Raw genomic sequence first — 17,941 nt, forward strand, 5'->3', positions numbered from 1 at the left:
CCCGCCCCTCCCTTCCCGGTCCAGTCACCAGACGCCTTGTGCAGTCAGCTGACGCGGCGCTGCGGTAGTCACGTGGCGGCGGGCGGGGCGCCGCCTCATAGCGCAGGCGCAGATCCTAGGCTCCTGGGTCAGCTGACCCGAGGGGGCGAGCTCGCCGATCTAGGCCGCTTACCTCGGCCTCAGAGTCGCCACCGCCATGGCCAGCCAGTCGCAGGGCATCCAGCAGCTGCTGCAGGCCGAGAAGCGGGCCGCCGAGAAGGTGTCGGAGGCCCGCAAGCGTGAGTTTCGGGGTGGGGCGGCCAGGCGTGGTGCCAGTGCACGAAACGCCGCCAGGCCGCAGGAGGTCGTAGGTAGATGAGGCCCGAAAAACTGCGGCGTGGAGGGGTGGTGACAATCGCGGGATCTTGTGTGGCTCGAAACTGTCTGGATCTGAGGCTCTGGAAGGCTTGAGGGTCGACTGGAAGCCGCGATGTGGGGTAGTAGACAGGGCGTGGAGACAATAGTAGGTGGATGACCTTGGGGTCTTGGGAGGCTTGTGAAATGGGCTGTTCAAACGGAACTCGTCTTTCTCCCTGTCACTTGCTCCTTTGGGTTGTTTTGTGTCCGTGTACAGAGCTACCGTAATCCATGCTGTTGAACACAGAGTCCTCTTTGCCACGTCTGCTTCTCTTGTTCGCCACGTTTAGACAGTAGCCAAGGTGTATACGCCTGTTTACTTTTCCCCCATCCCCACAGCTAGCATCTTAGTCCGGGACACTAGGTTTTCTGAGGCTCTGGTACCAGCGTGCTTCGTTGATTCCTTAAAAAAATTTTTTTTTTTAAATGTGATTAATATGTGCCAGACGCATTACCCAGTGTACCAGTGACCGGTGTCTCCATCATCATGGTATTCAAAAGCCCCAGTGGAGGAAGCCAATGCTGGGTGGGTTAGTTGCAGGTGAGATGGGGGCTAGAGTTAGAAGTGTAAGGTTGCTAAGGAACTTAACGGGTGGATCCAACCTCCTCCAAGTGCATTCTCCTTCCATCAGAATCCTCCCTGGGGTGCAGATAGGACTTCCCCACTTCCTTTACAGTCAGTTTAGCGCCTGCAGAATAAAGACCAGGTTCCTTTTTCTTTTTTTCTTTTTCTTTTTCTGAGCAAAACAGTAGGGTTTATTGAGCAAAAGTACAAAGGTCTCAAGAGTGAGAGGGCTGGGTTGCCCAGACCAGATTCCTTAATAGGGTGTAGGCAGTGTTTTTGGATTGGGCTCTAGCTTTCTTCCCTCATCTCATTTTTGGGTTCTCTCCTCCAGCCATCCTGGACCACTCTGATGCCTTATTTCACCTGCAAGCCTCGGTACAGCTGTTTTCTCCAGTTGAAAGTGCCTTTTCCTAGTTTCCTCTCTCTTTAACACTTAGTCTTTCTTCAGATCTCAAAATTTAGGCAGCATTTCTTCCAGGAAGCCTTCCCTGCTTTGTCCTTCTCTCAAACCAGGCTGAGTCCTTCCTAAGACCTTATTTCTGTCATCGCGATGCGATAACAGGTTTCTTAATAGGGCTTAGTCACTAGACTAAGCTCCTGGAGTACATGGACTGTGTGTAACTTAATCGTATGTATTCATTTTCCCATCTGGTGAGAAAGGTATCCTTATCCCTGTTATACAGATGGGTGATAGGAGGCTTATTGAAATGATTTGACCATACCGTGAGAAAAAGCATAGCGGGAGCCTAGAGGCCTCTTTTCCCATACAAGGAGTATGACCCTTAGTAATTCTTTGGTGTTTCTCTTGTTATAAGACTTACACTTTTATCCCATACCCAAGTAGATTTCAAGCACAGCTCTTATATTTTCTGGCTTAGAGTATTTCCTATGAAATACTCTATTTCATAGGAAAAGCTTTCTTTGAGGGAGCTGAGGATGATGGGAACAAGCCTTTTATTCTTGCACTGGTGACTGGAAAGTTTTGTGTTCTTCATAGAATATTTCTCCTCATGGCCTTGATGATAAAGTATTTCCAGAATGACTTCTCAGAGTTTGTCCTGTGGTGGCTCATTAGTAACAGAAGTTACTGTTGGGAAGTATGTGAGATTATTTGGGGGAGGTGCAGGAACAAATACTTGTAAAACGGTCAGAATAATTCTGAGTGTCTTGGATGTAGGGGTCATGTTATACATTTTTCTTTATCTCATCAAGCTTGGTGCAGGGTCTTGTATAGGTCAAATAGCTATTACATATTTACTGAATGAGTTTGTTTTAAAGGAGTGAGTTAATGGCTAATATACATCTCAGAATTTGCAGTAATTAGAAACAGAAGTATTGAGGGGTGCCTGGGTGGCTCAGTCGGTTAAGCTTCCGACTTCAGCTCAGGTCACGATCTCGCGGTCCGTGAGTTCGAGCCCCACGTCGGGCTCTGGGCTGATGGCTCAGAGCCTGGAGCCTGCTTCCAATTCTGTGTCTCCCTCTCTCTCTGCCCCTCCCCTGTTCATGCTCTGTCTCTCTCTGTCTCAAAAATAAACGTTAAAAAAAAATTTTTTTTTTTAAAAAAAAGAAACAGAAGTATTGACAAGAGCTACAATTTGAAAAAAATCACTGCCTTTTTTGATTTGTAATTATGGTTATCTTGCCCATTTAGGAATTGGGAAGAGGCAGTACATATGTGGCAAAGGGATCCTACTTAAATTTTTCTTGAAATTGTTGCTTTGGACCATAAAACTTAAAAAAAAAATTGTGTTATGGTTTATTTTATTGATGTAGCTGTTTCAGTGATGTTTATTTCATTGTGGGAGCCAATAAAATACTGGCTCCCACAAAAATAAGGTGTAAAAGAAATATGATTTCCTGTTCAAGTATTTATTTTTGGTTTTCAGACAAGCCTGTCAGCATTGAACTTTGAAGATATCTGATGGGCAGGGAATGGTTTATCTTAATTCAGAGAACTTTGGGAGTTGGGAGTGACCAGGAGAGTGGTATTGTGAAATTACGTGGAGCTAGCATAATGTTTGAGTCATAAGTGTTATTTGTAGATTGTTGGTTTAGAAAAGATCTTCAGCTCTGAAGTATGGGTTTGGAGATGGTGATAAGGAGGATGACATGTGGAGGACAGGGGTAGAAGTTAGCTCACAGGGACAGCAGTAGGCCCTAAATAATACTGGAGAAAACATACACTTACAGAAATAGGTTTGGGGTTTTTAGAGAGGTCTGTTGATTGTTTCAGCAGAAACATGATGGAGTGTTGATGTGGGGTCATTATACATCCAAATCCTGTTCTTCATCAGGAGATGGGAGGTTAAATTCACTTTCATTTGTCTACATGGGTTGAGCGGGATTTGGGAAATTGATGTACAAGAATGTCTAATAAAGCTTACTTTTAGGTGCAGGATGTCTTTTGCTCTGGATTAAATAAATGCTCAGGTTGATCATATAGCCTCAATTTGGGTTTCTGAGAAGTTTGATCAGTGAGCAGAGGATCAAAGCAGAGAATATATGCTGGCTGGTCAGACAGGGTCTGATGGAATTTAAAGAATCTTTTCAGCTGTATGTTTATTCTCTAGAAACCAGAGCCCCTGTGTCTCCTCACTTCTTACATGCTTGTGCAGTCTTACCGTCCAGTGCTCCCCATTTCAGGATGCCTTCCCAGAACCACTTTGTTACTTATTTCCTTATGCGCAGGCATGGTTTTAGTTTCCAATATTACATCATGTGTCTCATTAGTTACATTTTAGGTTACTGTCTCTTGGGAGCATATTCCTCTCCTCACTCAGCTTCTAAGCAGACCTCTAGTTACAATCAACAGCATACTTAGGTGTTTACTTCTTAGGAAGAGCAAGAATTCCCCAGATGGGTAATGTCACCCATTTTATGTTGGTTCTTAACAGTGGAGATTGAGAGAATATTCTGACACATTGCAGAATTGTTTCCATCATTTTTCTGTTTGTAGTTATGGAAGACGGTCCTTTTTATCTAGTCACTTCCTAGCTAAGTACAGCTTGCAGGAGGCAGGAGCCTATAGTGCTAGTTAGCTTTGAATTCCCCCGTGCATGTCTCTTGGGACTATAGCATAAAACTTTTTTCCTTGTTACCTGTTAGAATTTACTATCTCAGTCTCTGCTTCCTCTTCTACTTGTCTTTTAACCACTTCTTGATGCAGCTTTTTCCTTTGAAAACAGGAAAGAACCGGAGGCTGAAGCAGGCCAAAGAAGAAGCTCAGGCTGAAATTGAACAGTACCGCCTGCAAAGGGAGAAGGAGTTCAAGGCCAAGGAAGCTGCGGTGGGCCTGGTTTATTTTCATTACTGCTTTCGTTTCCTGAGGCTTTCCTCTTCTTCCCTTTTCCCCAGGCTCTCAAAATATCTAGCATAGCTTGGAGATTGTGATTTCTGGCAGAAATTTGAAGGTTTGTCTTTTGGATGCTCAGGCTGAGTCTCCTCGGTGATCAGTTTTTAACTAACATCGAACCCTGGTCTTCACTTAGTCATTTCACAAATATCTGTTAAACATGTTAGCTTGTGCCAGATGCTAGGGGGTCAGCTGTGAGCAGAAGTCGACATGGTCCCTGCCTCGTGGAGCTTACCTCCTATAGTCTGATGGTCAGGGAGACTTGGCAATGAAATGCAAGTCTGGCAGAGTTCCAGCTGTGAGAGAGCCACGGTGGTCGTGGTCGTAAGCATACATCAGACGGAGCCCCACCTCAGTGTCGTAGAGACACTTAGCGACAGTACAGGCCGGGCCAGGGAGCGTGAGATGCATGAAGTACTAGTACAGCAACAGATCCCAGAGAGGGGAAGGGATGAAGGAGGGCTTTACGGAGAAAAGAAACTGTCAGGTAACAGAAAGCAATTCAGGCTGATTTTAAGGAAAATGGACTTTATTGGCTTGTATAATGAAAAACCCAGGCAAAAGGCTAACTTTATTTTGATCAGGAGCTTAAATGATGCTCTCAGGACTTCATTTCCATCTCTCAATTCTGCCTTGTCTTTGTGGGCTCCATTCTCAAGTTCTGCCCTGTGGCCTGCATTGGGTGTTCCAGGCGCACACCCTCCCAGGCCTGAGGCACGTGCCTCCCTCTGAGCGGTAAGTGGCAAAAGTTCCTTTTGTCTTTGCCCTGGGCGGCTACAGTGCTGTTAAAACTTAAAATGTCTCTGGCTGTCGCAGGGGGGTAGATGGGTGCTGGAAACTGTCAGACCGCCCACAGAACAGTGTGGAAATACTCTTGTCAGGGCGACCACTTCATCTTATTTTTACATCTACGCTGCAGTTACTCACAGAGCCTGGATCAGCGCTGTGGTGTAGGCATGAGCCCTGAGGTTTTCCAGCAATGTTTGTGGTAACCCCTTGGGCTTTGTGACCGCGTACCCAGACTTGGCATACAGTGTCTATTCATAGAACAGAGGTAGTGTCCCCCTCTCCTATCCCTTCCCCGCAGTAGGGTTTTTGGACTAAAATTTTAAAAGAAGGAGTTAGCGACTGAGCTAATATGCGATGGCCCCTTATTCCGCTAATACGAACAGTTACAATATAGGATGAAGGGTCATAAGTTTGAACTCAGGAAGCTTGGGTTTGAATCCTTGCATGTTCACTTTGACCTCTTTGAGCCTGGGTCTCCTCATCTGTGAGAAGTGGAGGGATGGCTTCTGAACAGGTTTTGGAGGAATAGGTAACATGCGAGAGAATGCTTTCTTGTTAAGCACTGTAGTGTGCATACAGATAGGAAGGCCTGTAGCTGTTAACGTACATGTAAAGAGGCAGAAACAGGTTACAAGATAGAAAGGATCAGATGCAGAAAAGCTTTGTCTTCAAGAACCTGATAGGTCTCATTCTAATCAAGTAGGCATACACTTGACAAAAGCCAGCCATACTGTGAAGACTGAGGATAAAGGAAATTTATCCGTCCATGTGTGTTCTATTGTGACTGGAATTTGAAGGGGGAAGACATGAATATGGTAAAAAAATTCAAGCAGTAAAATAGGGCAACGGTGAAGTTAGTTTCCCTCCCACCCAGACCTGGACTCCTCCTCAGAGGCAGTCACTGTTAGTAGTTTCTTGCAAATCCTTCTAGAATATTCTGTGTGAAAGAAAAGATGTCATAGGGGCGCCTGGGTGGCGCAGTCGGTTAAGCGTCCGATTTCAGCCAGGTCATGATCTCACGGTCCGTGAGTTCGAGCCCCGCGTCAGGCTCTGGGCTGATGGCTCAGAGCCTGGAGCCTGTTTCCGATTCTGTGTCTCCCTCTCTCTCTGCCCCTCCCCCGTTCATGCTCTGTCTCTCTCTGTCCCAAAAATAAATAAACGTTGAAAAAAAAAAAAAAATTAAAAAAAAAAAAAGATGTCATGTATTCATAATGCTGGTGAATCCACTGCCGAATGTAAGAACTAGAACATTAACCAGTGTTGGTTAATGTAAACTGCGGGTTCCTCCCGAATTGCATCCTGTTGTGCCCTCAGGTTTATTTATTTTTTTGACTTTTTTTTTTAACATCACTTATTTCTGCCTTTTAAAACCACACAAGGATATGCATTTACCAACCACGCTGACACCATTTTACGTCTTGCTTTTTTCCTCTTAAACTGCATATTTGACAGTTTGTCCCGTCTTCCTGTACACTGGGTCTTAAGGTTCTTTCCAGTCTTTGGTTAAGGCGATCCATTAGACACTAGAGAGATGTGAAGGGACTGCTCTCCGGGGTAATTTCTGAGCAGTGGAAACGCTGTGCAGTTTACCTTTTGATAGATGTGTGAAGGTTGGCCACCAAGGGATTGCGTCCTTTCTTTGCTCCCAGTAACTGGGAACGCCACCTTCCCGCATGCTCTTCAGTCACGAGGTCACACTGCCTGTAGCTGATTCTTTGTATTCACCGACGAGACTGGGTTTCTCCAGAACTAAGGAGGTTGTGCCAACCAGAGCGTCAGCCTGACCTTCCCTGTGTGTCCTTGCCCCCCGACTCCAGGCCCTGGGATCCCACGGCAGCTGCAGCACTGAGGTGGAGAAGGAGACCCAGGAGAAGATGACCATCCTCCAGACCTACTTCCAGCAGAACAGGGATGAAGTCCTGGATAACCTCTTGGCCTTTGTCTGTGACATCCGGCCAGAAATCCACGAAAACTACCGCATAAACGGATAGGGGAGGAAGGAGCAGCTCTGCGCGCGGATTGGCATTTTTCGATGCCTTCGTGGTTATGAGGCTTCAGCAAAGCTTGAGTTACTTTCTTGTGAAAAGGCATTAAATTATTTCTGTATGTCATATAGTAGATCCCTTCACTTTTTAGAGAATAGCAGATCTAGCTTCTTTGTACAAACTTAGAGCTTATCCAAAGATTTTCTTTTACCTCATATTTCTTAAAATTTAAAGTGTATATGTTGTCTGTTTTCCTATGCCTTTTAGCTCAAGCAACATATATATCAATACTTTTTCTTTCTTAGATGTAGTAAAAAAAAAAATTAAAAAAATTTTTTTTTTTTTTTTAAAGAAAGAAAGGGATTAAATATTTTTTTTCCCTATAGCTTTCTTAAAGGTCAGGGGCTTTATCTATGAAAAAGTAGTAAATAGTTATTTGTAACTTGTGTGAAGCAGCAGCCAGCCTTAAAATAGTCCTTTCTGGCTAAGGGTTAGAACAATAAATACTAGTATAATTGTTTGGGCTGCTTTTAGTTTCTCTTAATCAAAATTACTAGCTGATAGAATTCAAAAACTTGTTACATCGTGTACTGATAATCATTTAAAAGTAAAGACTTTGTCATGCATTTTCCCTTCTTCTGGTTCATCCTTTTTGATAATGCAAAGTACACTCTGACCCAGATGTTGTGCAGAATTTCACTTAGGAAATTAAATTAGCACATGTATCACGTACCCATTTGCACGCATGCTTAGAAAATATTTGCGGTATGTATCTTAGCAGGAAGGAAATCACTTCTGATTTTACCCAGCCCACTAGTTTGAAAACAGCATTTAACTAGTAAGTCTGCAGTTTGCCTTATGTCTACTGGGGTGGCCCTGTTTCCTCCCTGGTGGGCTACCTGATAAGCCTAATACCTATAGGAACTTCACTCTTAGGAATTAAATGCTCTGTGGCTCTCTATTAGCAGCAAGTCTGGCTGCAAAATAATTTCTAGTAGATGAAAACAGTTGAAAGAGAGCATGATGGGATTTCCTTCCTTGTTCTGAAATAGTAGGAGGGAATTAGATGCCCTTTAAAGAAATCACATTTTCTGTGACTCAGGATGGGTTGGTCTCAGGCCACGTCCGTCTCCAGTTTCTGTTCTTTTTTATAGTAGAACTCCTCGGGTGAGTTTTCTATACGAGCTTTCTCAGTTTTTTACTGTTCAAGCACTCCCATCAGGCTTGCCACCCCACTGAAGCCGCATGTCAAGGTCAGCAGTGCTGACCACATTGAGAGGTCCAGTCTTCTACTTAACCTTCAGTCCTGTTTGACAGGTCTGACTATTCCTTCCAGAACCGCTTCCTTAGCCTTGTTGTGCAGTGATGTGCTACCCTGCTCCTCCTCTGTCTCTTGCCAGTTCCAGCTCCTCTTTTCCCTGGGATTTGTTCTTGGACTTGTCTACACTCATTCCCTTGTTGAAACCCACCTACTTTTCATGGCTTTGGATACCTTCTATGTTGAAGATCCTAATTTCTATCCAACTTCTCTCCTGAACTCTAGAGTTGTCAGATTGCTTGTTTGCTATTTTGATTTGGATCTGTAATAAACCTCTCCATCTTAATGTGTTCCGTAGTGTACCCGGTTTTGTTAGGACTTTACTCCTGCTGTGGCTAAGTGCAGCAAACCCCACGCCCGTGCCTACCACAAATCCAGATTTCCCAAACTGGAGGACCATGAAGAAGCAGCACCTGCATTCACTGGTTTACACCCAGTATTTAACCTGGTTGCCACCAATATTTTCATCCTGGATTAATAGGGTTGTACTCACATATATTTTTGCTGGACTCTGCTTCCAGCCCACCAGCTGAATGTTGGTAAAGTTGTAGAAGCAACATAAGTACTTCAAAAGGGGTGTGCTGTAGGGTCAGTTGAGAGGAAAGGTAAGATGTGGAAAGTTCGAGCTTGGTGGTCTGGGAGAGAGGAACCTAAACGGTCTGAAGAGTGAATTGAATGTAACGTGAGTGAGTGGAGAGACTTGGCTGTTCTAGAAGGGGTAAGGGTGGCAGTAGTGGCTGATGGATGAGGTGGTGTGAGGGAGGTGAGAACACGTTTAAATGCCTGTGGGGAAGGGGGAATAGAGTGAGTGAGACTGGAGACTCGGGTGGAATGAGATCCCGCAAAGAGAGCCAGGCGCAGAGGGAGGGACTAGCTGTAGCCTTCAAGCTTGATGGTACTCAGGGAAAATGGTGGGTATGCAGGCCTTCCCGGGCCAGTTGAATCTATCGATTTCTGGGAGTGGGGCTGGGACGAAGATAAAGCACCCCTGGGGAAGGCCTTCCATTGTGCCCTGATGTGAGAAATCAGCATGTTTGGTTCTTTGAGCACTAAGGCAGATAGGGTTGGTTCTGACACGGAAAGAACGTGAAGATACACGTGTAGAACAGTGTGCAATTTGTTCCCACTGAGCGTAAAGGATACGGGTGTGCCTGTGTGTACGCGCAGGAGATTTCTGGAAGATTGAGGACACCGGTGCTCATCGCAGGAGACAGTGCCTGGGCTGCCACAGGAGGGTTTCTTTGTGCACTTTTCATCCACATATAGGGTCATTCAGCATCCCTGGCCTCTACCCACTGGATGCCAGTAGTAGCCCTTCGGTTGTGACAGTCAAAAATGTCTCCATTGTCAGATGTCCCCTGGGGGCCCAAACCTCCCCCAGTTAAGAACCACTGTCCTGTAGCAACAACAGAATTATTAAAAACAAAGTACTACATGTAATTTCTGGAACGCTCCAGGTGCTCAGCAAATGTTTCCTAATTTTCTAAAATTCGCTGCAGGGCAGCTGTTCTCCATGCGGTGATCCAGTGACTCAGTTTACTCCCACTTTGCCGCTCTACCATCTTAGCACATGGTTTCCCTGACGGCGGGGGGTAAGGAAAAGTTGGCAAACACGCACCAACTCTTCCGTGCTTCAGTCCTGAAATGACACGGGTGCTTGTTCTCAGCCCACTGATGGGCGTGGGTCACATGAGCCAACCTAACTGCAAGGGAGTCAGAAGGGATCGCCCTGGGGTATTTTGGATCTTGGGTGAGTAAAAACCATCTACAATTGTTAATAGCTTTCTCTATGCCGGCTGATGTTCTAAGTACTTTTGCGTGTATGTTAACTTATCCTCAAAGCACTTTATTTTGCAGGCGATGAGGCCGAGTTGCAAGGATGCGCCATAGTAGAGCCAAGATCAAGACTGGCAGTCTGGCCAAGAATCTGTGCTTAACCACTGCATGCGCTCAGCACGGAGCATATGTGTCTCCCCTTTTATGTTTCTCACCTGTGTGATTCTTTTCTTTACCGCTCTTGAATCCTAGATTAATTGCTCCACTGGGCAATTTCTTTTCTTTTTTTTTTTTTTTTTTTAATTTTTTTAAGAGGCTCCATGCCCAACGTGGGGCTTGAACTCACAACCCTGAGATTAACAGTCGGTATGCTCTACCAACTGAGCCAGCCAGGCGCCCCTCCTCTGGCCAATTTCGTGACACGTGACCCCTTTGTCTAGAGACAAGGATGCCCTCAGTATTGTCCATTACTGAAGCACAGAAACTCTTTGGCCATTCTATTTGATGCCATGGCTCAGACCTACTGACGTTCTCCTTGATAGAAGACGTGAAATAGCTTACAGAAAGTCAGACCTTGTGTGTAATACCTACAAATTCCCCAAAGATGTGCTATTCCCGCTTTATGGGTGGAAAACAATCCCTGAATTGCTGAAAGGTGAGGCAGTTTGTTAGAGGCCAGTCACAGAGTCTCTGCATCCTTCAAGTGAGGGAGCCTGTGTTCCAGGCATTTGTGTAACCATACAACAGCCCTGCAGTTTAGGCACAGGATCTCACTCCCATGGATGGGAAAGCTGAGGCCCGGAGAGGTTTATCGAATGCTCAAGGTCACAGGGCAAGGGAGCCACAAGAGTGGGCATCAAGTCCAACTGGATCAGACTGAAGGCTGCGAGGGAAAACCTACCGTGCCAGGCCTCCAGGCTTTTCCTGAGGTGTGTGGTGGGTGGAGTACTCAGCCTCGTAAAGCTTCAAAGCCCGTAGCTAACATTCTTGGCACACTTGGGCTTCCCCACTGGAAGACTGATGGCACCAGAAGTCCATGAAAGCTGCTCGGTGGAAAGGACCTGCGCCCATGAGCCTCCCGTGCTCCTCCTCTTTCACCTCTTCTGTTTTTCTTTCCTTGAGGGGCAGTCTGGGAGACGGCAGAGGGTTTTGTCCTGTCAGCTGCTCCCGTCACTTCAGTGGCTCCGAAATTCCCGAAAAAGCTTGCACACAGGCAGCAGTTCCGGTTTTCCTCCCTCCCACTCCCCTTCCCGTGCGTAGGCTGGTCTTACGAGGCAGGAGAGGCACATTCTTAATGGCGAGATTCGGCCAGTGGTTCTGGGAGAGGAAGCCGCCAGATCAGGTCAACATCTATCTTCTCTGGCTTTTGAAAAACTTCAGATGACGCCGGCTCGTGGGTCAAATGTCAGCTCAAGGCCATAGCTCACTGTGTTTGGAGAGGATGAGCGATGGGGATGGGTGGGCTTGGAGGGTCAGGAGGTACACAGCCTGCCTTTTTCTCCTACTTGAAAGTAAGGAAGGGAACAGTAGCAACATTCTGGAACACATGGCAGCAGCTGAAGATAAGATAAAGGGAGAAGCTAGGCTGGTTGTTCCAAGAACATGATTGGTGTGTTGGCTACCACTGTCTTGTGTGGTCTTTAAAAATAGAAAGACCAGAGGGTGGAGCTTTCTAGTTAAAAGCCTGAGTTTTTTTTTTTTTTTTTTTTTTTAATGTTTATTTATTTTGAGAGAGAAGGCATGTGCAGGTGCATGAGCAGGGAAGGGGCAGAGAGAGAGGGAGAGAGAGAATCCCAAGCAGGTTCCCTGCTGTTAGCCTGGAGCTTGACTTGGGGCTTGAACCCACGAACTGTGAGATCATGACCTGAGCTGAAGTCAAGAGACAGATGCCTAACCGACTGAGCCCCTCCAGGCACCCCGAAAGCGTGAGTACTTTCAATTGCCCTTCCCTCCTCTCCCAGACACGTTTGTTCTCGTTCTTGAGGCCTTGCCCTGTTTTATTCTCTTCGTACCTGTCCCTGGCTCTTGTCTTCCTGCACACTAGAAACAGCTCCCCGGCACTCCAGGCCTTCCTGACAGGAATTCAGAGTATTTCTTTTGGTTTTGACCCAGTTTCCTGACAAACAGCATGTGACTTGTCTTATTGCCCACACACCTCCTGACAAGGACAGCTGTGTGTTCAGTCCAAGCTCTCATGTGCTGTTAACCTATATTGTGTGTATCGCACATTGGAGGGCCCACTGTGCAGTGTGGCGTCCACGATTTCAAATCAACGTAATGGAAAGGAAAATTCTGTGGGACATGCTTAGGAAGTGGTTTTTAAAATAGATCACATTTACTAGGGTGACTGGGTGGCTCAGTTGGTTAAGTGTCCGACTTCTGCTCAGGTCATGATCTCACAGCCAGTGAGTTTGAGCCCCGCAGTGGGTTCTGTGCTGACAGCTCAGAGCCTGGAGCCTGCTTCGGATTCTGTGTCTCCCTCTCTCTCTGCCCCTCTCCCACTCATGCTTTGTCTTGCTCTCAAAAATAAATAAGTGCGTAAAAAAATTAAAAATAATGAAATAAAAATAGCTCACACTTACTAACACCAACTTTATACCAGGAGCAATTCCAGGTGTTTTACATAGTTGAATTCTCCCTCTGTCTCTCTGAGATATTGTTCCCATTTACACATTAGGAAACTGAGGCACATGGCAATAAAGTCACTTGCCCAAGGTCACAGAGCCAATTGGTGGCTAAGTCTGGATTTGAACCTGGGTCTGTCTAGCTTCCCAGCCCGAATCTCTGCACGATTCAATTCAAATTGTTCAGACCGTGGCAATGTTGCAAGTGGTCCATTTCTAAAGGAGTTAGAAAGTGAATCTGTAACTGGCAGACCTGTTTCAAAGAACAAGATGGAATCGCTTATTTGGCAGTTCTGAGCCCCCCACCCCCCCCCCACCCCACGTCCCATCCGCTGCCACACTTGGAGATTCTGCCAGGCTGGGAAGAACTTCGTTCCCTCTCACTCCATCCAGGTTGCCAGAGTCGGCAGCCAGCCCTCAGACACGAGTCTGTAACCTTGCAAACACGACGGGGCAGAGCGTACAGCTGCTGAGCAATGGTGGCTCTGGCCGGAGCCTGTGGTTTTCTGGATTTATCTGTAGCTGAAGCCCTGCTGATTGCATTCACAGCTTTTTATTCACTACTTCAGATGCAGGTAGCAAATACCGAGGGCGGGGTGGGTGCTGGGGGACAGCTAAGAGCACGGGCAGAAGCCGCTCTATGCACTAAAGGTTTTTCTCTTTTGGGGGAAGGGGACATTGAACAATGACCACATCATGTGCTGGGGTCGGCCTTAGTTAAACAAGGATACCTATGAGAATGGGGCACAGGAAAGGGTTCCCAGAAGAAGGGCCCTTTCAGCTGAGACCTGACAATGTGACAGCTGATGATGTGGAATGGGGTTGAGGGTTACCCTCCAGATGGAGAGGAATGGAGACCACTGAGAATGGGAAGTGAGCAAGGGCACGGGGGTGTAGGAGGAACTGAGAAATGTTCCGTGTTCTTGGACTTTGGGGTTGGGGGAGAGCTAGTAAACATTAGGTCAGGGTGGGCTGGGGGTGGAGAGGGGCTTGGGCTTGCCACCTACAGCCTTGTGAATCCATCAAGATATTGCTAGCTAAGTCTGCGAACGTGACTAGATTTTACTCACCTTTTACCGGATTTGAGTCACCATTCTCTCTTCTAGGTGGGGCCCCTGCACCCTCATGCCATAGAGCCGGCACTTAACCATGTTTTGAAGTTTCAGAGAAGCACGAGGCGCTTTGCCTTGCTGTCCAAGAATGCAGCTCACTCCCACTGGAGACTTCCCATGAAGCACATCATCCATCGTCTCCCTTAAGTCTGACCATCTCTCAGTTTAGCAGATACTGTTACCTTTCTTTCATGAAGGAGGGAACTGAAGCTCAGAGAGGTGAGCCCACCTGTGCAAGTTTGTCTGCCAGGAAGGGGTAGAGCTTGGTCAGCCAGTTCCAAAGGCCCAGGTCTTCTGTGTCTCCCTAGCAAAGGGGACTAATGCATCAACACGTTTAAGTTCATGCTGGAGTGACAAGCAGTGGGAGTGGGAGTGAAGGGAGCCTGGCAGGAAGGGCAGGAGTTCGGTCCCCAGCTTCATGCAAGGGGTGGGCCTTGCCAGACAGGTAGGATTTGGACAGGTGCTGACCTGGCCACACACCCACCAAAGGATCCCTTTCGACATCCCATCAGCAGTTAGTAAAGTTCCAGCATCCCACGGGGCTCACTCTCATGTCCCCAAATTGTGTTTTCAGAAATTAGGCAAACTAAATAGGGATCTTGTGTATCTTGTTCAGTGCTGCCCAATACAATGGCCTGGCACTTAGCAGGCAACCAGTGTCCTTCGTTGCTGAATAAGTGAATGAACTTCATCTCTAGTTACCTACTGCCTGGATCTCTACTTGCCTGGTGAGTGAAGGCGCCTGGCCAGTATCTACTGCTCTGTTCCTCAATCACTGCTCACTGCCCCCAAGCACTCCACCTCGAGGCCGAGCACTCAGCCAACTAAGTCCTGTGGCCTCAGAGGCCCCCGGCAATTTGGCAACATCTGTTGAAATTAAGAATGCATCCATTCTGACTCAGCAAGTCCACTTGGAGAAATGCAGGCTGGGGCATGTACACAGCAACGTGGCTAGGACCATCCCAGCAAGGCCTGGGAGCCATTGGGGACACCCCCCCCTCACCCCCCATGTGTCCTCCAGGGGAGAGGGACAAAGGAAAGAGTCTTCCTACAGTATTTGGAGATTTATGTCTCCCTTCGAAAGGAGGCAGAGCGGAGTGTTCTAGCATGAGGTGAATGCCAGGGAACTCTGTTGAATGAAAACGCAGGGTGCCCAACAGAGTAGAACAGGCTCCCTTTGGTAGAAATACACAGGCGTGTTCGTGTGTCCATATGGGCCCTATGGAGCAATACGCAAGGTTCGTGCGCTCCCGGGGCGGGCGGCACTTTTCCCTGTAGACCCCTCTGAGCCCGGAGTGGGAGGGGTGCGGCCAGCAGCCAATGTCTGGTGAGCAGCTCTGTGTCCGGCAGTTGCGAACACTTCATACAGACTATCTCATTAAAGCTTTACAGTCCCATGAAATGATCTGTTCTGTTCAGAAAACGAAGACACCGGGACATGAACCACTTGACCGGAGATGATCTAAAAAAGCCCAGAGAATTGGCTCGGAGCTCAGGTAGCCTGATCCTCCAACAGATGCTCTTAGGGTTTTAGATGCACCAGATGAGAAGCTTCTGGTCCCCAAGACGGCCTCATCCGCCCCATCCGCCCCGGGGCCGCGCCTGTGTTAGATGGGCGGGCGGGAGACTCAGGTGCGGAGGCTCCGGTCGGGCGGCCGGGTCCCCGCGGGCCCCAGAGGCGTGCACGTGGTCGGCGGGCGCGGAGGCGCTTCCCGGCGTCCCGGAGGGCGACTGGCTGATGCAAGGGAGGTCACCCTCTGGGCCCCAGGAGCCGGGCGGGCGGCCCCTCCCGGTGGGGTGACGGCGCGGGGCGGCCCGGCCGGGGGCGGGACCGCGGAGCGCGGCGGGCGGGCGGGGCGGGGCGCGGATGCCGGAGGCTGCGACGCGGCGGGGCTGCGGCGGCCCGGACCTTCCGCGTCCCCGGGCAGCAGCGGCGGCGGCGGCGGCGGCGCGGGCGGTGAGTGTGCGCGGCTCGGGGCGCGCGCCCGGGTGGTTGCGCGGGCGCGGGAGGCCGCGAGCCCAGATTGGAGCGGCGCGGCCGCCTGGGCGTCCTCTCTCGGCCTGGGGTCGGCGGCGCGGGCGCGGCCGGGCTCTCGGTGCGCCCTGGGCCCCGTTCCCGCGCGTGTCGTGCGTGGGAGGCGTTCTCGGGCGGCTCCTGGGGGCTGGGGGCCGGGGCCGGTGGGGGCGGGGGGCTTCCGAGGTGAGGGAGACTCGGTGGACAGGACTTGAAGGCAGAGACTGGAGCAGGACAGCTGCCCAAGGCCAAGGCCAGGTGTGGCGGGACATCCACGGTCCGAATGAGCCCTGTCCTGCTCGGACTCCGTCCTGGACTGGCTCTTTGACCTTGGATAGTTCACTTTCATTTCTGGGTCTTAATTTCCTCATCTGCAAAATGGAGAGCTTGGACCCATTGTCTTTCAAGTCTTTTCCACCCTAAAACTTCTGTGACAGGCCCTCTTATGGCCTTTTGTTGGGGCTTTCCAGTGTAATGAAAACAAAACCTGACTCGAGAAAACTGTTAAGCGCTCGCTCTCTCTCTCTCTTTCTCTGTCTCTCTCTCGTCCACCTCAGTGAGGCACAAGGTTCCTGGGGAGCCTGGGCATTTTGTCTGCACAGGTGGAGACCTTTGCTCAGCGGGACTTAAGGATTCTCTTCGTCTGTAGGGGCTCACCACCTAATTAGAAAAAGACGTATGACTGGAAGTTCTGGTTAAAATGCAGCATCAGCAAAGGAAACTAAGGAAACCGGGGAGTGGATGACCAGTTAGTTGCTGGAGCCCCAGGGCTGTGCTTACTCGCTGGCTCTGCCTCCACCCTGGTGTCTGGGTCTCTTTCCCAGGTCCCCCTAGGGCTGGTGCGGGGCTGAGCAGAATGGTGAGCCCAGGACATGCTGGAAGGTGATGGGTCCATGTCAGCCCTTGGCCAGTGTCGCTAAAACCCCTTCCACCCTCTGCAGCCTCCAGGTTGGACCAGGGGCTGCAGGGTGAGGGCAGAGGGCCCTGGTGGGACCCATCCTGGCCTCTGGTCTATACCTGTCTCTGCTTGGCAGCCCTTTCTCTCACCGCCACCTCTGCAAAGCCTTTCCCCCACCCCAGGGTTCTGAGGCCCCCCATGTCCTGCCTGCTCCCTTTGCCTGCCTAGTTTGGTCATTATTTATTTCCCTTTCTGAGTTCAACTTTCCCACCATATGGGATTCCCCAGCAGGGAGGGGTGACCAAGGATTTAAGATTTTACTTTTGGTGTTAGAGTCAAGAAAGCACAGGGCCTGACACTTCAAGGTTCTTAGGGAATGTTGGTGGAGTAAAAATAGTGACAGGTGTGTTCCTTCGGTGATGCCGATATGCCCCGTGCTGCTCTGAGTGATTTACATGCACAAACAGTTTTAGTCTCAGTTACCATTATTATCACCCTTTACATGTAAAGAAAGTGAGGCAGAGAGAAGTTAAGTGACTTGCTCCAGGTCACACAGGAGGGAAATGGTACAACTATACAGGTACCTTTTAACCATTACACATTATCAGGCAAATGAATGACTTCTGATTGAGACTTTGTGGGAAGCTAATTGGGCCAACTGGGGTGCTGGGATCGCTTCTCAAAGACAATGCCAAGTTGTGGGATTTTGCAACTAATGGAAACTTTCCATAGGGGAAGAGTGTCTGGGCAGCTCCAGTTTGTGGGTGGTCCCTCCTGCCTGGAGGAGGGAGGGCAGGCTCCTGGGTCCCACAGGCCTTTCTGAAACTCCTGAACAGCTTCTCTGGGCTACAGGCTGCTAGCTATGACGGCCCCGGGTTTCTGGTCTGGGAAATGGGTCTAAGGTTTATGTTCGCCTCATGGGCCCAGGAGATGATCAGAGGAGATGGGGAAGGGCTTCAGAAATTGCCAGGTGCAGGGCAGACTTCCTTGGGCTGTTGTTGGTTTTGTGCTTCTGGGGCATGTAAGATAAGAGGAAGGAAGTAAGGGGTGGTGCCATAGTCTGGTTAATGCAGAGCAGTATTTGGGAATGCCTCCTGTGGGCAGGCATTGGT

The 17,941-nt window shown here is 48.8% G+C and overlaps 2 protein-coding genes and 1 non-coding gene across 8 annotated transcripts in view; 2 read left to right on the forward strand and 1 right to left on the reverse strand.

The window, feature by feature from the left end:
• Positions 1-71: 71 nt before the first annotated feature.
• ATP6V1G1 (ATPase H+ transporting V1 subunit G1) lies at positions 72-8,695 on the forward strand. The gene is made up of 3 exons (XM_045470348.1): positions 72-278; positions 4,147-4,247; positions 6,920-8,695. Exons 1-3 carry the CDS (start codon positions 197-199, stop codon positions 7,091-7,093), a joined length of 357 nt encoding a protein of 118 aa, XP_045326304.1. The 5' UTR covers positions 72-196; the 3' UTR covers positions 7,094-8,695.
• Positions 8,696-10,502: 1,807 nt separating this feature from the next.
• TRNAN-GUU lies at positions 10,503-10,576 on the reverse strand. The gene has a single exon. It is a non-coding gene; the product is annotated as a tRNA-Asn (tRNA).
• A 1,423-nt stretch (positions 10,577-11,999) lies between these two features.
• Positions 12,000-17,941, forward strand: part of TMEM268 (transmembrane protein 268) — a 41,389-nt gene continuing 35,447 nt past the window's right edge. For 3 of the 6 annotated variants that reach the window (XR_006709746.1, XR_006709747.1, XM_045467320.1), the window contains exons 1-4: positions 12,000-12,106; positions 13,199-13,380; positions 13,912-14,136; positions 15,337-15,413. The gene's annotated coding sequence lies outside the window, so the exon portion shown is untranslated. Of the gene's footprint in view, positions 12,107-13,198; positions 13,381-13,911; positions 14,137-15,251; positions 15,414-15,762; positions 15,875-17,941 lie in introns of those variants that run through there. The other 3 variants (XM_045467323.1, XM_045467321.1, XM_045467322.1) reach the window with 3 other exon arrangements.

This window comes from Leopardus geoffroyi, chromosome D4 (genome assembly GCF_018350155.1).
Source record: "Leopardus geoffroyi isolate Oge1 chromosome D4, O.geoffroyi_Oge1_pat1.0, whole genome shotgun sequence".
Classification (NCBI taxonomy): Eukaryota; Metazoa; Chordata; class Mammalia; order Carnivora; family Felidae; genus Leopardus; species Leopardus geoffroyi.